Genomic DNA, 21,409 nt, shown 5'->3' on the forward strand with positions numbered 1-21,409 from the left:
GACTCTTAAGTTACTAATGATTGTTTAACCCAGTTGGTATTTCCTGTTGCAGATTGTATGCTGGTCCAGAGGTAGATATATGGAGCAGTGGGGTTATTCTGTATGCTTTATTATGTGGAACCCTTCCGTTTGATGATGATCACGTGCCAACTCTTTTTAAGAAGATATGTGATGGGATCTTTTATACCCCTCAATATTTAAATCCTTCTGTGATTAGCCTTTTGAAACATATGCTGCAGGTGGATCCCATGAAGAGAGCCACAATCAAAGATATCAGGTGATAAAGCAATCTGATTGTCAGATCTAACAGTATCAGTGATATAAGTCAAGTGAAAGAGAAATTTGCAGAACAGTTTGTACAATGCAATCCCGTTTTTATATTAAAAACAGTGTATAGACTCAAAACTTATTTTATCTTGATATTTAAAAATACTAAACTGGCTACCATTGGAAGTAAGATTAGGAGGAGGAAAGGCTTTCACTTTTTGCTTATGCTTCTTTATTTGTTTTGAAATTGTAACTGTGAACATTATATTACTTTTTAAATTAAAAAAAAAAAGATGTAATGAAAAATAAAAAGGACCCTAGTTGGGTATTAGATTTAGTAGTGATTCTTTAAGATTTTCTGTAATATGCTTCATGTTTGACTATTATACATTCTCATACTTTTTCATAGTAAATTTGGATGTTGCTGTTTGAGTTCTCATCTTACAAGTTACTGTATTTTTTCCTTTTGTACATCTCAAGGAATGAGAACATTTTAATTCAGTCAATGACATGTTTGTTTTTGTAGTAGTATACATTGAATTACATATGAAATTACTGTTTTATAAGTAGAAAAGTCTACCATTATTGCCAGTTTCATGTGGTTCAACCTAATAGTTTAAATAAGGCAAAAGTGATGATGACAAATCTCAAATTTGAGCAGGTCATTTCTGATGAAGATAATACTGCAAACTTTGTTTCTTCTACCATTGATTTTCTTTCCTTTTTTCGTTAATGGTAATTTCTCTTTTGGTCTTCTAATGGCTATATAGAACATTTCTCTGAGATGGAAGAAGGATGAAAGAAATCAGATGTGTATCTGGGACTAGTAACGAAAAAAATATTAGGGCAATGAAGAAGAAAGTGCATATGTAGAACTTAAAAGTTTGATTGCTAAAATAGATATACAATAAGGACCTACGTTATAAGCACAGGGGACCCTATTCAATACTGTGTAATGACCTATCTGGGGAAAGAGTCTAGGAAAGAGTGGATATATGTATAACTGATTCACTGTGCTGTACAGCAGAAAGTAACACAACATTGTAAACCAACTATACTCCAGTAAAAAAAAAAGCTTAATTCCTTCCCATTTAGTCCATATTCTGCAGACTGAAAAAGAGAACGAATGGCAGGTCATGACTTTACTACTAGAGGGAAAGGACTGATCCATCTCTAAAATGTATATTTCAGAATGTCTTAGTTAGAGGTGGTTTTTCTTGTGTTTTACATATTTTTTTTCAATTTAAATGAAATATGTGACAATTGGAAAAGACTTAGAAAACACCAAAAACATTAGAGAATTTAAATGATCTTTAATTCCAATATCCAGAAGATAATCTTTATTCTTTGGGGTGTTTCCTCTCAATATTTTTAGTTTTAGCATATTTTTATATAATTCAAGTCAAAAAAATCCCTTTATATATAAAATTAGGAAATCCTTAGTTCCTTCATTAATATAAGGGGATATTATTATTATCTTATTGGAGTTGTTTGAAAATGAGGTGAGATAACAGATATGAAGCGTTCAGCCTAAAATCTACCACATAGTAAGCATTCAATGAGTTAAAGCTGTCTATTTTTGTTATATATTTTTTTCACTTAACATATCCCAAGAGGAAGCCACAGACTAATTTTGTTCTTTTCTGAGCTGGAAATAAGATGGTCTTTACCACTAGCATGTCATTGCCATTTGTTCCAAAAATTTAAAGTTTAGACACTTCTTCCTGGTTGCTCCAGCAGTGTTGTCTCCCTCTTACTATCAAAGTAAGACTGGAGCATTTCTGTTATACAATGAAACATGAGCCAAAAGAGAAAAATCTGTTTAAAAAAAACGATGACACAGTATGAATATAAATATAAATGATAATACTGTATGAGTATAAATTCCCCCAAACAGTTACTTTCAGTCTCATCTCTCCTCCAAACCCTTCTGACAGCTACCATTTTCTCTCAGGGAACATGAATGGTTTAAACAGGACCTTCCAAAATATCTCTTTCCTGAGGATCCATCATATAGCTCAACCATGATTGATGATGAAGCCTTAAAAGAAGTATGTGAAAAATTTGAATGCTCAGAGGAGGAGGTTCTCAGCTGCCTTTATAACAGAAATCACCAGGACCCTTTGGCAGTTGCCTACCACCTCATAATAGATAACAGGAGGATAATGAACGAGGCCAAAGATTTTTACTTGGCAACGAGCCCACCAGATTCGTTTCTCGACGATCACCACTTGACTCGGCCCCATCCTGAAAGAGTACCATTCTTGGTTGCTGAAACTCCCAGGGCGCGCCATACCCTTGATGAATTAAATCCACAGAAATCCAAACACCAAGGTGTAAGGAAAGCAAAATGGCATTTGGGAATTAGAAGTCAAAGTCGGCCAAATGATATCATGGCAGAAGTTTGTAGAGCAATTAAACAGCTGGATTATGAATGGAAGGTAAGAAAGAAAGAGCATTCTGAATATTAGCACATTTGACAAACCTGTAGTCTACCATGTTTTATAGAAGAATTCCTTTTCACTTTGTTTTTGTCCATACCATGCGCTAGGTTGTAAACCCGTATTATTTGCGTGTTCGGAGGAAGAATCCTGTGACAAGTACATACTCCAAAATGAGTCTGCAGTTATACCAAGTGGATAGTAGAACGTATTTACTGGATTTCCGAAGTATTGATGGTATGTACACACAGAACAACGTAGACAACATATTAGACCTTGTTACTTAATTTGGCATTTTAGTAAATCTTTGAGTCTTTTGAAGCTTCTTGAATTGTACTTCGTAATTCAGTAGCAAAAGAACATAAAAGCACCTTTTAGATTTGAATATTTGAGAATCTAGGAAATAGTTTATTGTCCTTTTAAGACTATCTTCTAAAATCCTTAAAGCCTTTATAGCTTTATCCTAAAGTGATAGTTTGTTACATTTTTGTTTCTTGTAGTTCATTTTGGTAAGATGAAATGCTTTATTTAGGATAAATGTTGACTTTGCTGTTAAAGTCAATAGCATTAAACTTAAAAAATAAAATTAAGTACAGCACAGTGCTTCCCTGGTGGCTCAGAGGTAAAGAATCCACCTGTCAATGCAGGGTTATTTCCCTGGGTCAGGAAGATCCCCTGGAGAAGGAAATGGCAACCCATTCCAGCATTCTTGCCTGGGAAATCCCATGGACAGAGAAGCCTGCCGGGCTACAGTCCATGGGGTCACAAAGAGTTGGATGTGACTAAGCATGCATGCACACAGCTGTGTATATATAAATGTTCTCTCACAAACAGAATCTTTAACTAAGTAGACGTGTTTATGGCTATTCTTCATTGGCCAAGTCAATTAAGACATGTTGCCACTTTTGTTCACTTACGAGATTTACCCATGGCTTTGTCTTCTTTATAAACTCAAAGATAGTACCTATAGTATCAGAAAGACACAGCTTTAAGCTATGATATGTTGGCCAAACCTGTGTGTCTGTTTATGTCCAGATGGTAGTAACAATACAGTTTGAGATACAGAATGGGTTTAACTTTTTTTCCATTGTATTTGGATTAAATTTGTCACCTTAGGTTTTTTAGTACCAGGGTTTACCAACTGAATGACCACTTACTGTTTTTATGTTGTGTTCCTAATTTTAGTTTTTCCTTGATTTTTTTCATTGGAATTGTTGCTCTTTTATAAGATCTTAAACATGAAGACAAAGTAAGAGCACTGAGATGAGGGTTAGTAGACTTAATTTCAAGATTTACCTCTCTGTTCACTTGTTACCTTAAGTCACTTGTTAAGCAAGTCACTTAACTGTTAGGGGTTTATGCTTTCTTATCAATAAAGCAATGAGTTAGGTGAGATGATTTCCAAGATTCAAATTTTAAGTGCATTTATTTTATTATTGTAATATAGAAAGGTTGACTTTTGTTGCTAGTGAATGATGTTTATTAAGCCTCATTATTATGTCATTGACCTCTTAATCCTGGATTGCAAGACTGATGAGTAGCCAAATATGTACGCAATCTTAATAAGTCATCAGGGGACTACATTACTGTGTGTAAAAGAGGCAAGTGGCATGACACAGATTCATTGCCTCTGTTATAGGGAGTATTCAAAACAAACATGCTCTTGATAGCTGGTCTCACTTAAAGAAGCAAATTAAATACTGTTAAAATTCTGGGAAGGGTGTCATGGATTAGAATAAATTGAATTTTTTTTTTTTACCCAGATGAAATTACTGAAGCCAAATCAGGGACTGCTACGCCACAGAGATCGGGCTCAGTTAGCAACTATCGAGCTTGCCAAAGGAATGATTCAGATGCTGAGGCTCAAGGAAAATCCTCAGAAGCTTCTCTTACCTCATCTGTAACCTCACTTGACTCTTCTCCTGTTGAATTAACTCCAAGACCTGGAAGTCACACAATAGAATTTTTTGAGATGTGCGCGAATCTAATTAAAATTCTTGCACAGTAAACCTAAAACTTTGCTTATTTCTTTGATAGCAATAAGCATGCATAATAAATCATAGCCAAATGCTTCCATGTATAATCAAGTTATACGTAATTATAACTGAGGGTTGGCCTTTTGGAATGCAGTTTGCACAGAGGTTGAAACATGATTAATAGTTAAAAGCATAATGTGCAAAAATGAATTAAGACAATTTTGTTCATTGTTCAGTAGGCATATAGAATAATATACTATGCGCAATGAATTATAGGTCTCTCAGGCTCACTTGATTTTTTGGCTATTTTATATTTAGTGTATACAGGGCTTTGTAGAATATTAATTTACCATAAAGGCCTTCATATGTTAATTACATGTTGATGTGTTATATATTTGCTTCAAAGATTTATTCAATAAATATTTGCCTAGAGACTTCCCTGGCAGTCCAGTGGTTAAGACTCTGTGCTTCCAACGTAGGGAGGTGCAGGTTCGATCCCTGGTAGGGGAACTCAGATCCCTCATGCCGCGTGGTGCGGCCAAAAAGGGAATAAAGAAATAAATATTTGACTAGAATCCCCAGAGACTTTTAGAGGTGATTTTGTTTTCTGGGCTCCGTAATTTAGCAAGTATTTTCAACATTAGGGACAGCCTGGATGATTCTTCCATATCCTCTCCTTAATATTCTATAGTATATGGTAAGTCACATTAAAGATACCTGACACAGTTAAATTTTTTTCTTTTAGTTTGGTAAGTGCAAAAACATACAGAACTTACATATTCAGACACTCCAGGCATTAATTTTAATTCTACAATTTGCCCCACTATATTCTGTATATAAATTGCTCTTTTTGTCACAAGAGCTGCATTGCATATACTGTAAATAAATCATTGGTTAGTTTGACATTTGACAGAGTCCTCTCTCCTAATCATGTCAGTCAGTATTACATGTATGCAGGAATGTCTGGTCATTCAATCATGTACCTTTTAAATTGATTCAGTGCATAGGACATGTCTTACAAACTGTTAACTGCTTAAACAGGATTTTTTCTCCTAAATTTCATTATGGCCATTTTTTAGAAGAAAAATTGAAAGGCTGTAAGATGATCACATGTGTTATCTACCACTTAGATTCAATACTTGTTAACATTTTGCCATATTTATCTATATATCTGTATGTAGATACAGTTATATATATATGTGTATATGTATATGTGTATATATGCTTTTTTCCCCTGAACAATTTTGACATTGCAGATAGACTCATCACTCCTCAAAACTTAAAGCATCTCCTAAAAAATAATGACATTCTCCTAAAAAACCATAATACTATTCTCTAATACCATCTAATCATGCATATTTAGATTTCCCTCATTGTCATACAAATTTATTTCAAACCAGGCTCCAACTAAAGTTTACACATTGCATTTGGTTGTCTCTTAGCTATTACCTTATTGTTTTGATAAAATATGGAACAAATCAGTTCTAACTAGTCACATTTGCTTTGGATTTTCATTACTTAAAGTAGCATTATGGGAACTTCCCAAAGTTGCTTAATCCTCATAAGAACTCAGATTTATAATTTCTTTTTCTTGCTCTTAGTGTAATGCATTACATACTAGGTGTAAGAAAAAATTTAGCCACCTCAGATAAAATTTGTGTCATGTGTATGCTAATAAAAAAATACTGTCGTTCATAATTGCCTTATATTTTAACTTGAAAGTTTTTTGGTATTCTCTCTCCATTGCAACAGAACTCTTCCCCCACCCCCACCCCCTTTTTAAGACTCTTGGTATTGTAGTATTGCTTTTGGCACCGATGTAACTTGATAATAATGCTCTCAAATGTCATGGTAGCTTGTATAGTTGTAGATGTAGCTCCAGCATCCCTAGAAACATGCACTGAATTCAGGAGAAAACCTTGCTTCCTTCTGTCCAGGGCTTATTCTATTCAACTTAGAATCGGAAAGCTGTATAAAATGATAGGAGTTCCATTTAAATATAAGTTCAAACTGTATTTATAACTTGTATGTGGCCCTCTGTTTTGGAGATACTGTCTTCATGTAGGCTCTCTTAAGTGCAGCATTATGTTCCTAATGTTAAGAACAGAAGACTGTATTTTTAAAGCTACAGATTTGTATATAGAGCTAAGACGTAATGTCTCTGACCTGTTGTGGGGAGTGGGGAACAAAAAGAGGAACCAATTAAATAGGACCTTCTAAAAATTGTTAATTTTGTAAACGGCTTCTTTTTAAGTTATTGTGATTCCTTTAAGTTACTGAGTTTTATTTTGGATACTTAAATATTGCACTTGTTCAAATAATATGATAAATACACAGACTATTGGAAGTAGGTTCTTTTTAAGCTGGGATATTTGAAATGACAACTTTTAGTTGAGAATGTCAAGGTTTCATCACAGTTTCCACAAATTTACTGTTGTTTGCAAATTCTTACTAATTGAAGATGTAAGGGAGTCAATGCAAATGATTTTTAATCTTTTTTTATTATCTTTTCAGCAATTTATATTTTTTGTGATTTTATGCAACCACATTTTTACTTTGTCTTGACAACTGAAAGATGTATAAGGCATTTGCCAGAAATGTACTGTACACAGTTTTAAATAACAGATTTTACTGATATGTAAAATTTTTGCCATTAAAATAAATGATTTCTCACTGAGAGGAACTTTTCTACCAGGTTGGGGGACTGGGGAGCTTAATATATCTAATTTAAGGTAATTTCACTGAAATAAACTCCATTGCTTTTACTTCGATTATATTTTTTCTTTGGATGGCTTTGTAGTTTTTCAGAGTTTTAAATCATTTTATACAGAAAATCCTGACCTCTCACCCGGCCACCTACCCCCACCTCCCCTTTTGGCCTTTCAGTGATACCATTCACACTGAATGATTGGTGGACTATGGGTGGATGGAGAACTCCATGCACCTTTGGGATGTGCTTTACATCTTTTCCCCTTAACTCCTTCCGAGTCCCCCCATCCATAACAGAAATCCTATTTTCATTGTGACTTTTCTTCACTAGATGAATCAAAGCCTACATACAACATAACTATAAATTGGTAGTACGGTAGAAATTAATCTTTGTGGTACAAGATTTTTGAGGCTTGTTCACGTTTATCTTGACCAGGGTATACTTAAAGATACAATTTCAAATACTTTGACTTAGAAAATGGATAATAAAAAATATGATTTTTCATTGGTTTACAATGTGGTGAACTTCTGAGAAAACTATGTGGAAAAAAAAAGTTACTTGTTATGGCCAACCATCTGTGTACCTTTTAAACAGTGTGCCTAAATATAAAGTATAGTGCTTGAGCAGATTTTGGCACTTGAATGTTATGATTTTTGTTTCATCTAAATTAGTGAGCTTTTGTTTCATCTAAAAATTAAACACCTGAACAAAATATTAAGTTATATATAATGGAAGAGCAGTTACCTTTGGCTGCTAACATTGGATTTGGTTAGAATTCCACTACTGTTAGAATTCAATCAGTAAAAAATCTTATATCCCATATGGCATTGTTGGCTTGTGTTAGATTGTCGACATTCTGAATCTTTAAAATAACCTGATAATTGAACAACAGAAAACAGTCCTAAAGAGTGTTATGAACAATGCATGGATTGTTCTTTTAGGGAACTTATAAATTACTCTAGATGTTTACCCTGACTGAACAAAATTGTATGAGAAATTCTCTTGCCTGAAAAATCAATATTTATTGAACTGTTCTATTGTAAAAAGATTGTTCTATTTATTGTGAATGACAATAAATGTTAACTATGACAAATTTAGAGAATTTCCAACAACTTGGAAGATGATCATGTTGTCTATATAGGCAGCATGGGAAATTATTAAATATATCAATAGGTGCATTATCATAGAGCAAAGTAAGTAGGGAAGTGGTGGGGGTTTTGAGGTTTGATATAGACTCCTAGAAAGGTGTACAGCTTCAAGAACCATTGACTTATTCACTCTGCAAACTATATCTTCTTGTATATCTTCTACTATGAACCAAGCACTATGAATGTGACCATAAGGCATAAATCCTGCTCTGAGTCCCTAGATACATACATTTTAAAGATATTTATAGAGGTCTAACATATGCAGGAAAGTGCTCAAATCAAATATTTCCTTTGATGAATTTTCAGTGTTTTAGGTTTGCAATGAACATGGCCATGTAAACCTCTACCCAGATGAAGAAACACTGCCACCACTATGCTATGGTATGCTATGCTAAGTCGCTTCAGTCGTGTCCGACTCTGTGCGACCCCATAGACGGCAGGCCACCAGGCTCCCCCGTCCCTGGGATTCTCCAAGCAAGAACACTGGAGTGGGTTGCCATTTCCTTCTCCAATGCATGAAAGTGAAAAGTGAAAGGGAAGTCGCTCAGTCGTGTCTGACTCTTAGCGACCCCATGGACTGCAGCCCACCAGGCTCCTCCATCCATGGGATTTTCCAGGCAAGAGTACTGGAGTGGGGTGACATTGCCACCACTATAGTAGTATCTTTTTATTAATACCAGAAGTGATATAATAAGTGATATACTATCACTTCTACTATATCCTTGAGGCAACAGAGAACAATCCTGGTATGATGTGGGAAGTAACTACACAAGAGTGTGAGTGCAAGGGGTAGGGCTCATAGGTGGCTATCTTGGAGGCTGGCTACCACGATTGTGTACTGATTATTTTGAAAAAACTGGTTCACTTCTGCAGTTCTTATAAATCTTGGAAACATCTAATCCAACAATAAAAAAGAAAACCACATTTGATACCACCACTGGTCTCATCAGAAAAGTCTGGGGACTTCCCTGACAGTCTAGAGGAAAAGACTATGCTTCCACTGCAGGGATTGTGGGTGCATTCCTTGGTTGGGAACTAAGATCCCACATGCCCACATGCAGTGTGGCCAAAAAAAAAAAAAAAAAATCTGGAAGCACCAGGAAGCTGGCAAGATAATTATGGCAAATACAAGTATTCCAAAATGGTTTGTTGTTGTTTAGTCACTAAGTTGTGTCTGGACTCGGTGACTCCATGGATATAAAATTTTACAGTAACGAGCTCATGGTCTGAGCCACAGTCCACTCCAGGTTTTCTTTTTGCCAACTGTATAGAGCTTCTCCATTGTCCACTGCAAAGAATATAATCAATCTGATTTCGGTATTGACCATTTGGTGTTGTCCACACATAGAGTCATGTCTTGTGCAAAAGGGTGTGTGCTATGACCAGTGTGCTCTCTTGAAAAAACGGTTAGCCTTTGCCCTGCTTCATTTTGTACTCCAAGGTCAAACTTGGCTGTTACTCCAGCTATCTCTTGTTTAAATTCTTGAATTTTATTTTTGGCAACACTGTCAATTGTTTTCCTTGATGTAGCAGGTGCCTTTCCTTCATTTTCAAACTGTCTGTCAGACCCAAGCCTGGATAATCAGCAGGTGTGTCAGTTCTTCTAAGTAAAAGCTGTATTCCACAAAAAAGTTTGTTTATAATGTAACCTCACAAGTGTTTTTATAATGTAATCTCACAAGAGCTTTTATCTTGAGACATCATACTTCATGAAGTAAAAGTACTTTGTACCTCCCATTTTTGTCACACAGAATATTAAAAAGAAATGTGTATACTCAGGGTTAATAAATTGATTTTTACTGCTTCTTCAAGGACACTCAGTGACTGAATCTTCTTTTTCTTACAATGAATGTGTACCGAGGAGAGAATGACCACTAGTACAGCTTGGTATCACCACCTTGATTTGTACTGAGGTCCCAGTGGTTTTAGCCACCATTGCTTTTCCATTCTTACCGCAAATGTCAACATTATGAAAAAGGTAAATGATGTCATGATAGTATGAAAATATAGTTTTGTTTTTAAATTTACTTATTTGGCTGCACTGGGTCTCTGTTGCAGCAGGTAAGATCTTCATTTCCTCATGTGCTATCTGTCACTGTCACGCTCGCACTCCAGAGCAGGCAGGTTTCAGTTGTTGCAGTGCACAGACTCTGTGGTGTGCAGGTTTAGTTGCTCTGTGGCATGACAGATTTTTAGTTTCCCAATCAGGTATGGAACCTGTGTCCCCTGCATTTCAAGGCGTATTCTAACCCATAGAGAAGTCCCCCAAATACTTCTGACTCTGAAAGGATCTTGAGGACCCTCAGGGGTCTGAGGCTCATCTTTGGAGAATCACTGTTTCCCATCAGTGGTTCTCAATGAGGCAGAGGAGGGGGACCTATCTTCCTTCCAGGGACTTTGGGCAACTTCTGGAGACATTTTTGGTTGTCACCACTGGTGGGGTGGTTCAGTTCAGTTTAGTTCAGTTCAGTCGCTCAGTCGTGTCCGACTCTCTGCGACCCCATGAATCGCGCACGCCAGGCCTCCCTGTCCATCACCAACTCCCGGAGTTCACTCAAACTCACATCCATCGAGTCAGTGATGCCATCCAGCCATCTCATCTTCTGTTGTCCCCTTCTCCTCCTGCCCCCAATCCCTCCCAGCATCAGTCTTTTCCAATGACTCAGCTCTTCACATGAGGTGGCCAAAGTACTGGAATTTCAGCTTTAGCATCATTCCTTCCAAAGAAATCCCAGGGCTGATCTCCTTTAGAATGGACTGGTTGGATCTCCTTGCAGTCCAAGGGACTCTCAAGAGTCTTCTCCAACACCATAGTTAAAAAGCACCAATTCTTCGGCGCTCAGCTTTCTTCACAGTCCAACTCTCACATCCATACATGACCACTGGAAAAACCATAGCCTTGACTAGACAGACCTTTGTTGGCAAAGTAATGTCTCTGCTTTTGAATACGCTATCTAGGTTGGTCATAACTTTCCTTTCAAGCAGTAAGCGTCTTAAATTTCATGGCTGCAGTCACCATCTGCAGTGATTTTGGAGCCCCCAAAAATAAAGTCTGACACTGTTTCCACCGTTTCCCCATCTATTTCCCATGAAGTGATGGGACCAGATGCCATGATCTTCGTTTTCTGAATGTTGAGCTTTAAGCCAACCTTTTCAGTCTCCTCTTTCACTTTCATCAAGAGGCTTTTCAGTTCCTCTTCACTTTCTGCCATAAGCGTGGTGTCATCTGCATATCTGAGGTTATTGATATTTCTCCCTGCAATCTTGATTCCAGCTTGTGCTTCTTCCAGCCCAGCGTTTCTCATGATGTCCTCTGCATAAGTTAAATACGAGGGGGACAATATACAGCCTTGACGTACTCCTTTTCCTATCTGAAACCAGTCTGTGGGGTGGTAGTGGATACTAATGGCATCTAGTGCCCAGGGATACTGCTGAACACCCTGCTGCGTACAGGGGAGTCACCCCCCACCCCCACCCTCCCGCTGCCTCAAAGAATGATCCAGTTGGAAACGTTACACCCTTGAGGTTGAGAAAACTTGGTCTACAAAAATGAAACCACAACAACACTGAAAACAATCTCAATTTTTCAATTTCCTACACACTTCCCTGTGTTACACGTTCCCACTTTATTTTTCAAAACAGCTACTTTCGGGTCATAGTTCTTCTTTAGGGACGCTGCATCCAACTTTTTGCCCCCTCGGCCGCCCTCGCCCGCCGACCCATCCCCCCGAGTTGATCTAGGGCCCTCCCTGGTCCTCTCCCCACCCTCATATACTTTTATAGTCGGGTTTGCCTCTGTCCTCAGCGCCTGGCTGATCTCAACTAGGTTGTAAATTCCTTCAGGGAGGGCCGCGTGTCAATGCCCTCGATTTCCCCAGAAGTCGTTTTCCGCCCTCTACCTGCTGACTGGATTGGCCTCGCGATACCACCAGCGAAGTCCTCTCCACGCGCACTCAGCCTGCGCAGACGTAGTTTCCCTCGCTCCCGAGCTGTGGGCACCAGCGCTCCGATGCTCTCGTCTGCCGCTAGAGGGCGTGCCCGGTCCGAGCGGCCCGGACTACCAGCTTCGGAGGGTAATAATGGGGTGGGGGCGGCCGCAGTGACTTCTGGGACTTGTAGTCCCAGGGAAAGGATTGCGGATGAAAGGCACTGAGTCGCCTCTTCCCAGCTCGCTGCTCCGAACGGTTCGGACGCCCTAGGTCGACCACCCCACTATCTTGGAAAACCCGGCACCTACGGCAAGCGGGAAGGAGGTGGGGCACGATAATTTCCGTTTCCGGTGGGTAAAGGGCAAGCGGAATGTAAACAGGGGACCCGGGGAGTGGTCTTCGGGTAACACAGGCTACGGGTCAGTGGTGGAAGTCGGCGGAAGTGGGGGAAAACGAGGCTGGTGGGTCTTGGGGTGACGGGAGTAAGGAGCTTCAGAACTCGGAGTTGAGGCCCACCGCGGGTGTGGCAGAGCCGGGACGCTAAGGTTGGTCTCTAGGGACCAGCAGTTTTGGGGTTCAGGCCCTCCTTGGTGCTCGCACCCCGGGCGAATCTCTGCTCCTGTGGGAAGTGTGTGGTTTACCCCTATCAGCCTAGGCATTCTTTTTTGGTTTGTTTTGGGGTGGTTGTTGTTTTCTGGCCTCCCTTCTCAGCATGTGAGATCCTAGTTCCCCAACTAGGGATGGATCCCATGCCCCCTGCAGTGGAAGCATGCAGTCCCAACCACTGGACCCCCAGGGAAGTCCCACCCAGTACATTTCTTGATTGCTGTAGTTTATTGACACTTCATTAAGGACTTAGGCACATGACCCACAATTTTCTTACCTCTCCAAAATCTGCCATTGTCTTGGGCCTTTCCATGTTAGTGACCTCATAGCCACCCACACTTTTTTTTTGGTCTCTTTCATCCTAGTGGTTACTTATACTTTATTTCAGTGTGCATTGGTGATGAAGAGCTTGGTATGTGCTGGAACTTATTATTTCATTTCTCTCCCTCTGGTACTCCCACAATGCCCATTCTCTGATAGTTGTGTGTAGACCTCTGGTCCATTCTTTTCCTTATCCCAATAGTTGATCCGTCAGTTGATACTCTCTTTGGGGTTGTAGGCTCCTTTAAGAATGGAATGAAAGCTTAGAGACTCTTGTGCAGGGTGCATACAAACATATAAAAATTCATTTACAATTCCAAAGGTATCTCAGTATCTATAAACCTTTCCATGTAACTAGCAAGAGTTCTTGCTCCCTCAGTAAATCCCTCCTCCAAATAAATATTTGTTGAATTCTTCCAGGGTTTTCTTTAACTTTGTTTCCATCAATTATGCTTGCTCACTCAGCCCTTATATTTTGTATTATTATTGCAGATTTACAAAGCAGTTTAACATTTGTTATCATTCTGATTAACCAATTTTGAATTTTTCAAAAACTTTTTATGATGGAAAATTTCAAACATATATGCAAAGAGAGAAGAAAGTACAAAGACTCCATGTACTCATCACCTAACTTGATCACTTATCAACCCATAGCAATCTTTTAATCTGTATATCTTATATCACACTCATCACTCCTGCTATTACTTTGAAACAATGTGTAATTTTATGTAAAATACTTTAATATGTATTCCCAAAAGATGAGCATACTTTTTGTCAACATAATACTATTATACCTGAAAAAGCAAGAATTTCTTAATATCATCAAATATGAAGGCATTGTTCTGATCTGCCCTATTATTTCATAAATTTTTCCTCCCCATTGGCTTGTTTGATTCTGTAACTAAACAAGATCCACACGTTGTGTTTGGTTTGTTTTTTAAGTCTCTCTTAATCTAGGGGATACCTCCCAACTTTTCCTTTTTTCTTGAAGAAACCAGTTTTATTTTTCCTTATTTCTGTTTCTTGCTGTCTTGTCAGACATGTTATTTAGCATTCTCCTCTGTATCCCTTATTTTTTATAAACTGGTAGAGATATGAGGTGATTTAGTGTTAATTTTGGCAGGAATACTTCAAGGCTTCTGTGTCACTTCCATCAAGAGATACATATTGTGAACTTGTCTTTCTTTACTGTGTTGGGCTTCCCTAGTGGCTCAGGCAGTAAAGAATCTGCCTGCAATCCAGGATACCTGGGTTCAATCCCTGAGTTAGGAAGATCCCCTGGAGAAGGAAATGGCTACCCACCCCAGTATTCTTGCCTGGAGAATCCCATGGACAGAGGAAACTGGCAGGCTGTAGTCCATGGGGTCACAGAGTCAGACACGACGAGTGACTAACACTTTCACTTTCACTTTAGGATGTTAGCAGCCATAGATGATTATCGCCTAGATCCGCTCTTTTAATTAGGGGCCAAAAAATGGTGACAGCCTTATCCTTTTATGCTTTCTTTACCTGTTTGTTGGAATACTTCTATAAAGGGCCAAGTATGAAATTTAAAGCTCTCTCTTTGTAGTTTTTCCAGAATGGCTTCCTTTGGATGGAAAAGGAAGATCGGTGAGAAGGTCTCAAAGGTCACATCCCAGCAGTTTGAAGCTGAAGCTGCTGATGAGAAGGATGCAGTCGGGAAAGATGAAGGCAACTGGCTTCATGCTGTTAAACGGAGGAAAGAAAGTCTCCTTGAAGGCTGTGCCGAGAAAAGCAAACAGCTGAAGGATGAAGGAGCCACTCTGGCTGAAAATAAAAGGTATGTTTTTAGAGTTTTCTTTTAGAGGATGGCTTTGGTCTTTGATAGGATGGAATGCTCTTCAGATCATCCAGAGATCTACAGTCGGGCCTGGGTGGTGCTGACTGGTATATCCTTTGTGGTGCTGAAGCGTTTGAGACATTAGAAGTAGGAGTGCTGACAAGAAGCACTTTTAAAAAATGCTTTTCTTTATTCTTTTTCTTCTTTTTTTCCCACTATTGGTAAGGATGATTATAAAAGATTCCTTGTTTATCATTTTTGTCTTAATTGAGTCAAAGTTGAGGAACCAGCCTTTTTGTTTCTAGGAATGTTATTTTGATTCTGGGAGTAATCTTATTGAATTTTAATGTAAAACATGAAGTAATGCTTAAACTATAAAATATTAGCACCTCAAATTGAAAGTGAAGGGAAGACAGCGACAACTAACAGCTTTGTGTCCTAATGTTAGATGGTGAATTCTCATTTGTAATGTTTAAGCACAAAGATTTTTCTCTTGTAGGACTTCTCAAGATTGGCTATTCTATCTTAGAAGAAAATCAACTGTAAAATTTTCCACATTTATGAAATCATTTTGAGAACATCCATAAAACATCTTTAGAAATTCCTGTAAATGCCTGTTAAAAGTTCATTAATTTTGTCATTTTTATCTTTTTCTCTAGACCACACTAGTGTGTAGAAGGGAAGAGCCATTCAATTATTGCCATGGGATTCCCTCTGAATTTCCTGTGGTAGATGAGAGATATCAACTTTGTGGATAAACAAATAGCTTTTTTTTTTCTTGCATGTCAAAACATTGAGTCATTTCACTGAAATCAGCTGGATAGGATGTTTTATTTTGAATGGAGAGCACTGTGAGATAATTAAGTATTTTAGCTCTTTAGCATATGTTTTTGGATTACTGTATACACAGCTTTGAAGGATCACTAAACAGAATTAAAGGAATCTGAGTTCTGTGAGTCATCTGGCTACTCTAAGCCAAAAAAATAGAAATAATGGTTTAAAAATATCTAAGAGAATATTCAACATGATTGAAAGTAATATGAGGAGTAGGAAATAATATAAGGAAGAATAGTAAAGTTAAATTAAAAGACTAGAACTCAATCCTTTCCCCATCAACTTCATCTTAAATCACTATCATTTTCGGTACATTTTAAGCCACAGTGTCCTTCCTTGTGTTTTTGAAGACAGTTCTTGATGCACCTTTGTCTCATGACTCTTATCTGAAAACCTGTTAGTTCCTGTGTTCTGATGTTTATCGTCTTGTCCTTCAGATCTCTGCTCATAAGTCCTCTTCTCAGCAAACCACTCCCTGGCTACACAGCATCCTGTACTTCCTTGTTTTCCATCACATCAGCTTTTTTTTTAAAGAAAGAATTTTAAATGTCTATTTTGTGATAGGTGAAAGCAATGCTAATCAAATAAACCTTACAAAAGATTGAAAAACTTCTTTACTCATGACTTATATTTCTAAATCTGTGTTTCAGAGAAAATCATTAAATTGATCTCTACAAAGGTGAGAGATCAGAAAGTGAATTCGTTGTTAGGGTGGCAGTTATTTCAAGTGCTGTAAGGCTTGTTGATTTACCAAGGTGTATGAACAGTGTTAGACATTTATTGATGTACCAATTTCTTTAAAATGTGTTCAGTTTTAAGAAATGTGTAACGTCATCATTAAAATCTAACATCAAATAGCCATTCATCCATTCATCCTTCTTTTAAAAAACATTCAAAGAGAGGTAAGATATATTAATAAATTTTAAGGAGCTCAGCTTTTGATAAGATGCTGCTGCTGCTAAGTGGCTTCAGTCGTGTCCGACTCTGTGTGACCCCATAGACGGCAGCCCACCAGGCTCCCCCATCCCTGGGATTCTCCAGGCAAGAACACTGGACTGGGTTGCCATTTCCTTCTCCAATGGATGAAAGTGAAAAGTGAAAGTGAAGTCGCTCAGTCGTGTCCGACTCTTAGCGACCCCATGGACTGCAGCCCATCAGGCTGCTCTGTCCGTGGGATTTTCCAGGCAAGAGTACTGGAGTGGGGTGCCATTGCCTTCTGCACAAGAATACAAATAATTAGAGTAGTGTGTGCGGTAAGACAGGTCCATAGAAAATATTTTAGAATCACAGGAAATCAGAGCCACCAATTCTACCTGTGTATATCAAGGAAGTTCTGACAGATAAATTCAGTCTTCAGTTGGGTTTCAAAGAAGGAGTAGTATTTGCCAAACCAATAGTGGTGGGAAGTATTTCAGGAAAGTGGGGACAGAACATGGAAGTAGAAAGACTCATGAAATTGTTTTACCTGTTTAGGAAGATTCTACCAAGTTGGTATTGCTGGAGCAAAGAAATACAAAAATATTTGCAGTACATACTCCTGAAGAGAGAAAACTAGGTTGTGGTCTCTTTGTATGCAACAATAAGACCCTTTTCATTGTATTTTGTTAACAATGGTGAGAAGTAATTTTATGACTTAAAGTAAGAAAAACCACAATCACATCAGCTTTTTAAATTTTCTTTTAGTATTTCTCCCTTTTTGAAGTTACATATTTCACTTATTTAGTGCTTTATATTTCTTTGCCTTCTATAGAAATGTAAGCTCCAGTAATGTAGGGACTTTGTCTAAACAGACTTTTGTACCCTACCTTTAGCTCTTAGAACAATTTGTGTCATTTACAAGGCCAGTCAGTAGATATTTACTGAACATTTGTAAGGCTGCTGTGTTATGGTATATCGTGGCTAAATAGGTTTTTGTGGATTAACTACCATATATTACCTTGTACCTATAGAAATATATATTTTTAAACTCCAGATTGGAACACCATTCTGGGAACATATTTTATTTCATATTCCAACCACAGAGGACCTTTGGGAATAGAATTTTCCTGTCTTCCTCCTGCCTGAGAATATGACACTTGAGAATTATTGTTCTTTTCTGAGTCCAATTCCTTTCCCCAAAAGCTATGGTGGTAAGGATTAAGTAACAAAATATGAAACAGCTTTGAACCTGGAATGAGTAATAATCCTAAGAGTGTAGAGAAGTAGGGGTGCCTCTGGAGGCATTGCTAGAGAAGGAGGGAGGGAAGGTTGATGGAAAGGAGGGAGCTCCTTCAGTTTCCTGGGATACATTGTTTTGCCTCCTTGAGATTTTTTTTACCCTGCAGGTTTTCTCATTTCGTTTTATTTAGCACTTAGGGAATTGTCTGAGTACATTGAATATGTATGATCCAAGTGTGTTAATGTCATTCTTCCTCCAAAGGAGGCACAGTTCTTGAGCATCACAGACTCTACCCTGTCCAGTTTACTTCATTAGTAACAAACTATTAACTACTCTCAGGAAAATGTGGTTTGCAACAGAATAGCTTTTAAATTTTGAAGTTCTACCTTGTAGTCTTCATGATTCCATCTAACAGAAAAGTGGTTTACTTTTCTACTGAAGCCCAAATAATGTTAGTGCCTTATGATTGTGTGTGCTCAGTCCCTCAGTCTTTGCAACCCCTCTGTCTATGGAATTTTCCAGACAAGAATACTGGAGTGGGTTGCCATTTCCTACTCCAGGGGATCTTTCCAACTCAGGAATTGAACCTGCGTCTCTTGCATCTCCTGCACTGGCAGGCAGATTCTTCACCACTGTGCCACCTGGGAAGCCCCTGGTGCCTTACAGAGACAGTATAGTAAGTCTGGTGGTTTTGAGTGTGGATTTTGAAGTCATTTTAATTCTATTCAGATGCTAACTTTATCATTTTTACTGTAAAAATTTTGGGCAGATTCTTAATCCTTTGTCAATTTATAGTTTCCTTATATATAAAATGAAGGTGACATTTATCTCATAAACTATTGGGGGATTAAAGAGCAAGTCCATGTATAAACACTTAGCATGCCACATAGCACCTAGTACGCACTGGTGAATATACTTTAGATAATGTAAGATTTTATATGTGATTGATACATTTCATGAAGTATTAAATTTTTTTTATCAATTATTTTGTTCAAGTATCTTTTTATCAAATTAATACTAACCAGGACATACCGTAGACTTCCAAGGTGGTTCAGCAGTGAAGAATCTGCCTGCAATGCAGGAGATGTGGAGTCAGTCCTTGGGTCAGGAAGATCCCCTGGAGGAGGAAATGGCAACCCACTCCAGTATTCTTTTTTTTTTTTTTTAACCACTCCTGTATCCTTGCCTGGAAAATTCCATGTAGCCTGGCGGGCTACAAAAGTCGGGCATGACTTAGCACGCACACACTTGCACAGGACACACGCATGCACAGGCCATGCATACCTTTTTAAGAATCACAGTATGGGTTCAAACTTTTATACACTGGCTTTTAAGGTTTCAGCCACTAGATGGTGATATTTAATTGTATAGCTGAGTGGTCTCATTTTTCCTTGTATTAGTGTGTATATTTGGAAAGCTGGAATAATTTATAATTTGCCATGAGTTTTGTTCCTTGTCTAGAAAAGCGTACTACCAAAGTGAACTTGAGGGTGACCTGGCTGTGTGAAATGCATTCTGTTGAGTGCCGGCCTGGATGTATTTAATGATAGTGATCTTGCCTCTTATTCTGCAGAAGAGAATAGATGCAGTCAGTGTAGAATGCCTTTTATTTTCTCACCCCACGTCTTCCAGTCTGAGTGTGTCTGCATCAAGGCCACTTACTTTCACTGTGTTGTGATGAAGTGCCCCTGCTTTTATCAAAGGCCTATCTCATCCCTTTTTGCCTTTTCAGGAATCTTGTTCCTAAAACCACCCTCATTTTTTAAAAAGGTTTTTTTTTTTTTAATCTATTTAATGAATTTTTGGTTTCACCAGGTCTTAGTTATGGCATATGGGATCTTAGTTCCCTGACTAGGGATTGAACTCAGGCGCCCTGCATTGGGAGCATGGAGTCTTAGCCACTAGACTACCAGGGAAGTCTCCCCTCCTTTTGTTTTGATATCATCTGTTTTTCTCTCTCTCTTTTTTACCCTTTTTAAAATTTAACTATAGTTGATGTATAATATTATATAAGTTATAGGTGTACAATGTAGTGATTCACAATTTTTGACGGTAAAGAACTCACCTGCAATGTAGGAGATATGAGTTCGATCCCTGGGTGGGCAAGGTCCCATGGAGAAGGAAATGAAAACCCACTCCAGTATGCTTGCCTGAAAAATTATGTGGACAGAGGAGCCTGATGGGCTATCATCCTTGGGGTCACAGAGTTGGGCACGACTTAGCAACTACAACAAACAAACTGGAAGCGCGAAGTCATCTCTGCTGGTTGATGTGCCATTCCAGAACTAATCAGCCCCCCTCACCCTCAGATCCCTGCCCTTGAGAAAGCTCATGATATTCTTTTTTTTTTTTTTGATAGTTTTTTTAAAATTGATGTGTAGTTGATTTACAGTATTGTGTCAGTTTTAGGTATATAGCAAAGTGATTCAGTTACATATATATATATTTTTTCAGATTATTTTTCATAATAGGTTATTGCAACTATTCTTATTACCATAAGGTCCAGGCAGACGCTGCTGTCAGAACAGACTAGAGAGCCGCCATGTATGGTGCTGATAATGCAAAGACCATCACACCTTGATGCTGGCTAGGTTGGACCTTATGGTGCTTCAGAGGGACTGGGTCACATACCCAGAAGTGTGAATGGGTTAAAGCCTTGTGGGACTGACTTTGATCAATGGGAGGCAGGATATGGGAGAGAGACTGCAAATAAATTCTTTTTCCTCCATTCCCCACTGGACTGTTTCCAGTACAAAGAGGTTTCACACTGTGTCTGAAGAAGTCCTCCAAGGTTAACAATCATCTGTGTTTGTTTTTGAAGCTGTTGTCAGCTTAACATATGCCTTGTGTTTATTCTCCCAAACTGCCTCACTTTTCTCTTTTTTCCTCAATCTTTCCTTGGATCCTATCTGCCACAGAGTTAGCCTGTAAGCTTAGGCTTCGTATCATCAGGCTAACATATCATCCTGGATTCCTTTCCTTTTTTCACTGCTCTTATCCGGTCCACGTTGAGACAATTTCACTTTTTCATGTATTCTGAATCACTTTTATCCCCCTTCTATCTTCATTGCTGTCATCCTAGTCTAGTTTATTGTCATCTTATCTAGATTACTCTGGTAGTCTCCTAACAGGCCTCCCTGTGCTCACTCTTACACCCTTACAGTTAATTTTCCTCTGCTGGGCCCAACTGATGTTTTCAAAATGCAAAGCGATTCATG

General features: G+C 38.3%; 2 protein-coding genes across 12 annotated transcripts in view; both read left to right on the top strand.

Annotated features, from left to right (window-relative positions):
* The window catches only part of PRKAA1 (protein kinase AMP-activated catalytic subunit alpha 1), a 28,570-nt gene extending 21,115 nt beyond the window's left edge, over positions 1-7,455 (top strand). For 7 of the 8 annotated variants that reach the window (XM_005221557.4, XM_024981361.2, XM_059878775.1 and 4 more), the window contains 4 exons: positions 53-277; positions 2,222-2,708; positions 2,819-2,945; positions 4,472-7,449. In XM_005221557.4, the coding sequence (XP_005221614.1) occupies positions 53-277; positions 2,222-2,708; positions 2,819-2,945; positions 4,472-4,716 (1,084 nt within the window). In that variant the 3' untranslated portion in view covers positions 4,717-7,449. Of the gene's footprint in view, positions 1-52; positions 278-2,221; positions 2,709-2,818; positions 2,946-4,471 lie in introns of all 8 variants that reach the window. The other variant, NM_001109802.2, reaches the window with a different exon arrangement.
* Positions 7,456-12,659: 5,204 nt separating this feature from the next.
* TTC33 (tetratricopeptide repeat domain 33) overlaps positions 12,660-21,409 on the top strand; it is a 28,980-nt gene continuing 20,230 nt past the window's right edge. The window contains exons 1-2 of one of the 4 annotated variants that reach the window (XM_005221550.5): positions 12,660-12,821; positions 14,969-15,199. In XM_005221550.5, coding sequence (XP_005221607.1) covers positions 14,979-15,199 — 221 coding nt within the window. In that variant the 5' untranslated portion in view covers positions 12,660-12,821; positions 14,969-14,978. The other 3 variants (XM_005221551.5, XM_005221549.5, NM_001192705.1) reach the window with 3 other exon arrangements.

The sequence above is a fragment of the Bos taurus genome, chromosome 20, assembly GCF_002263795.3.
Source record: "Bos taurus isolate L1 Dominette 01449 registration number 42190680 breed Hereford chromosome 20, ARS-UCD2.0, whole genome shotgun sequence".
NCBI lineage: Eukaryota > Metazoa > Chordata > Mammalia > Artiodactyla > Bovidae > Bos > Bos taurus.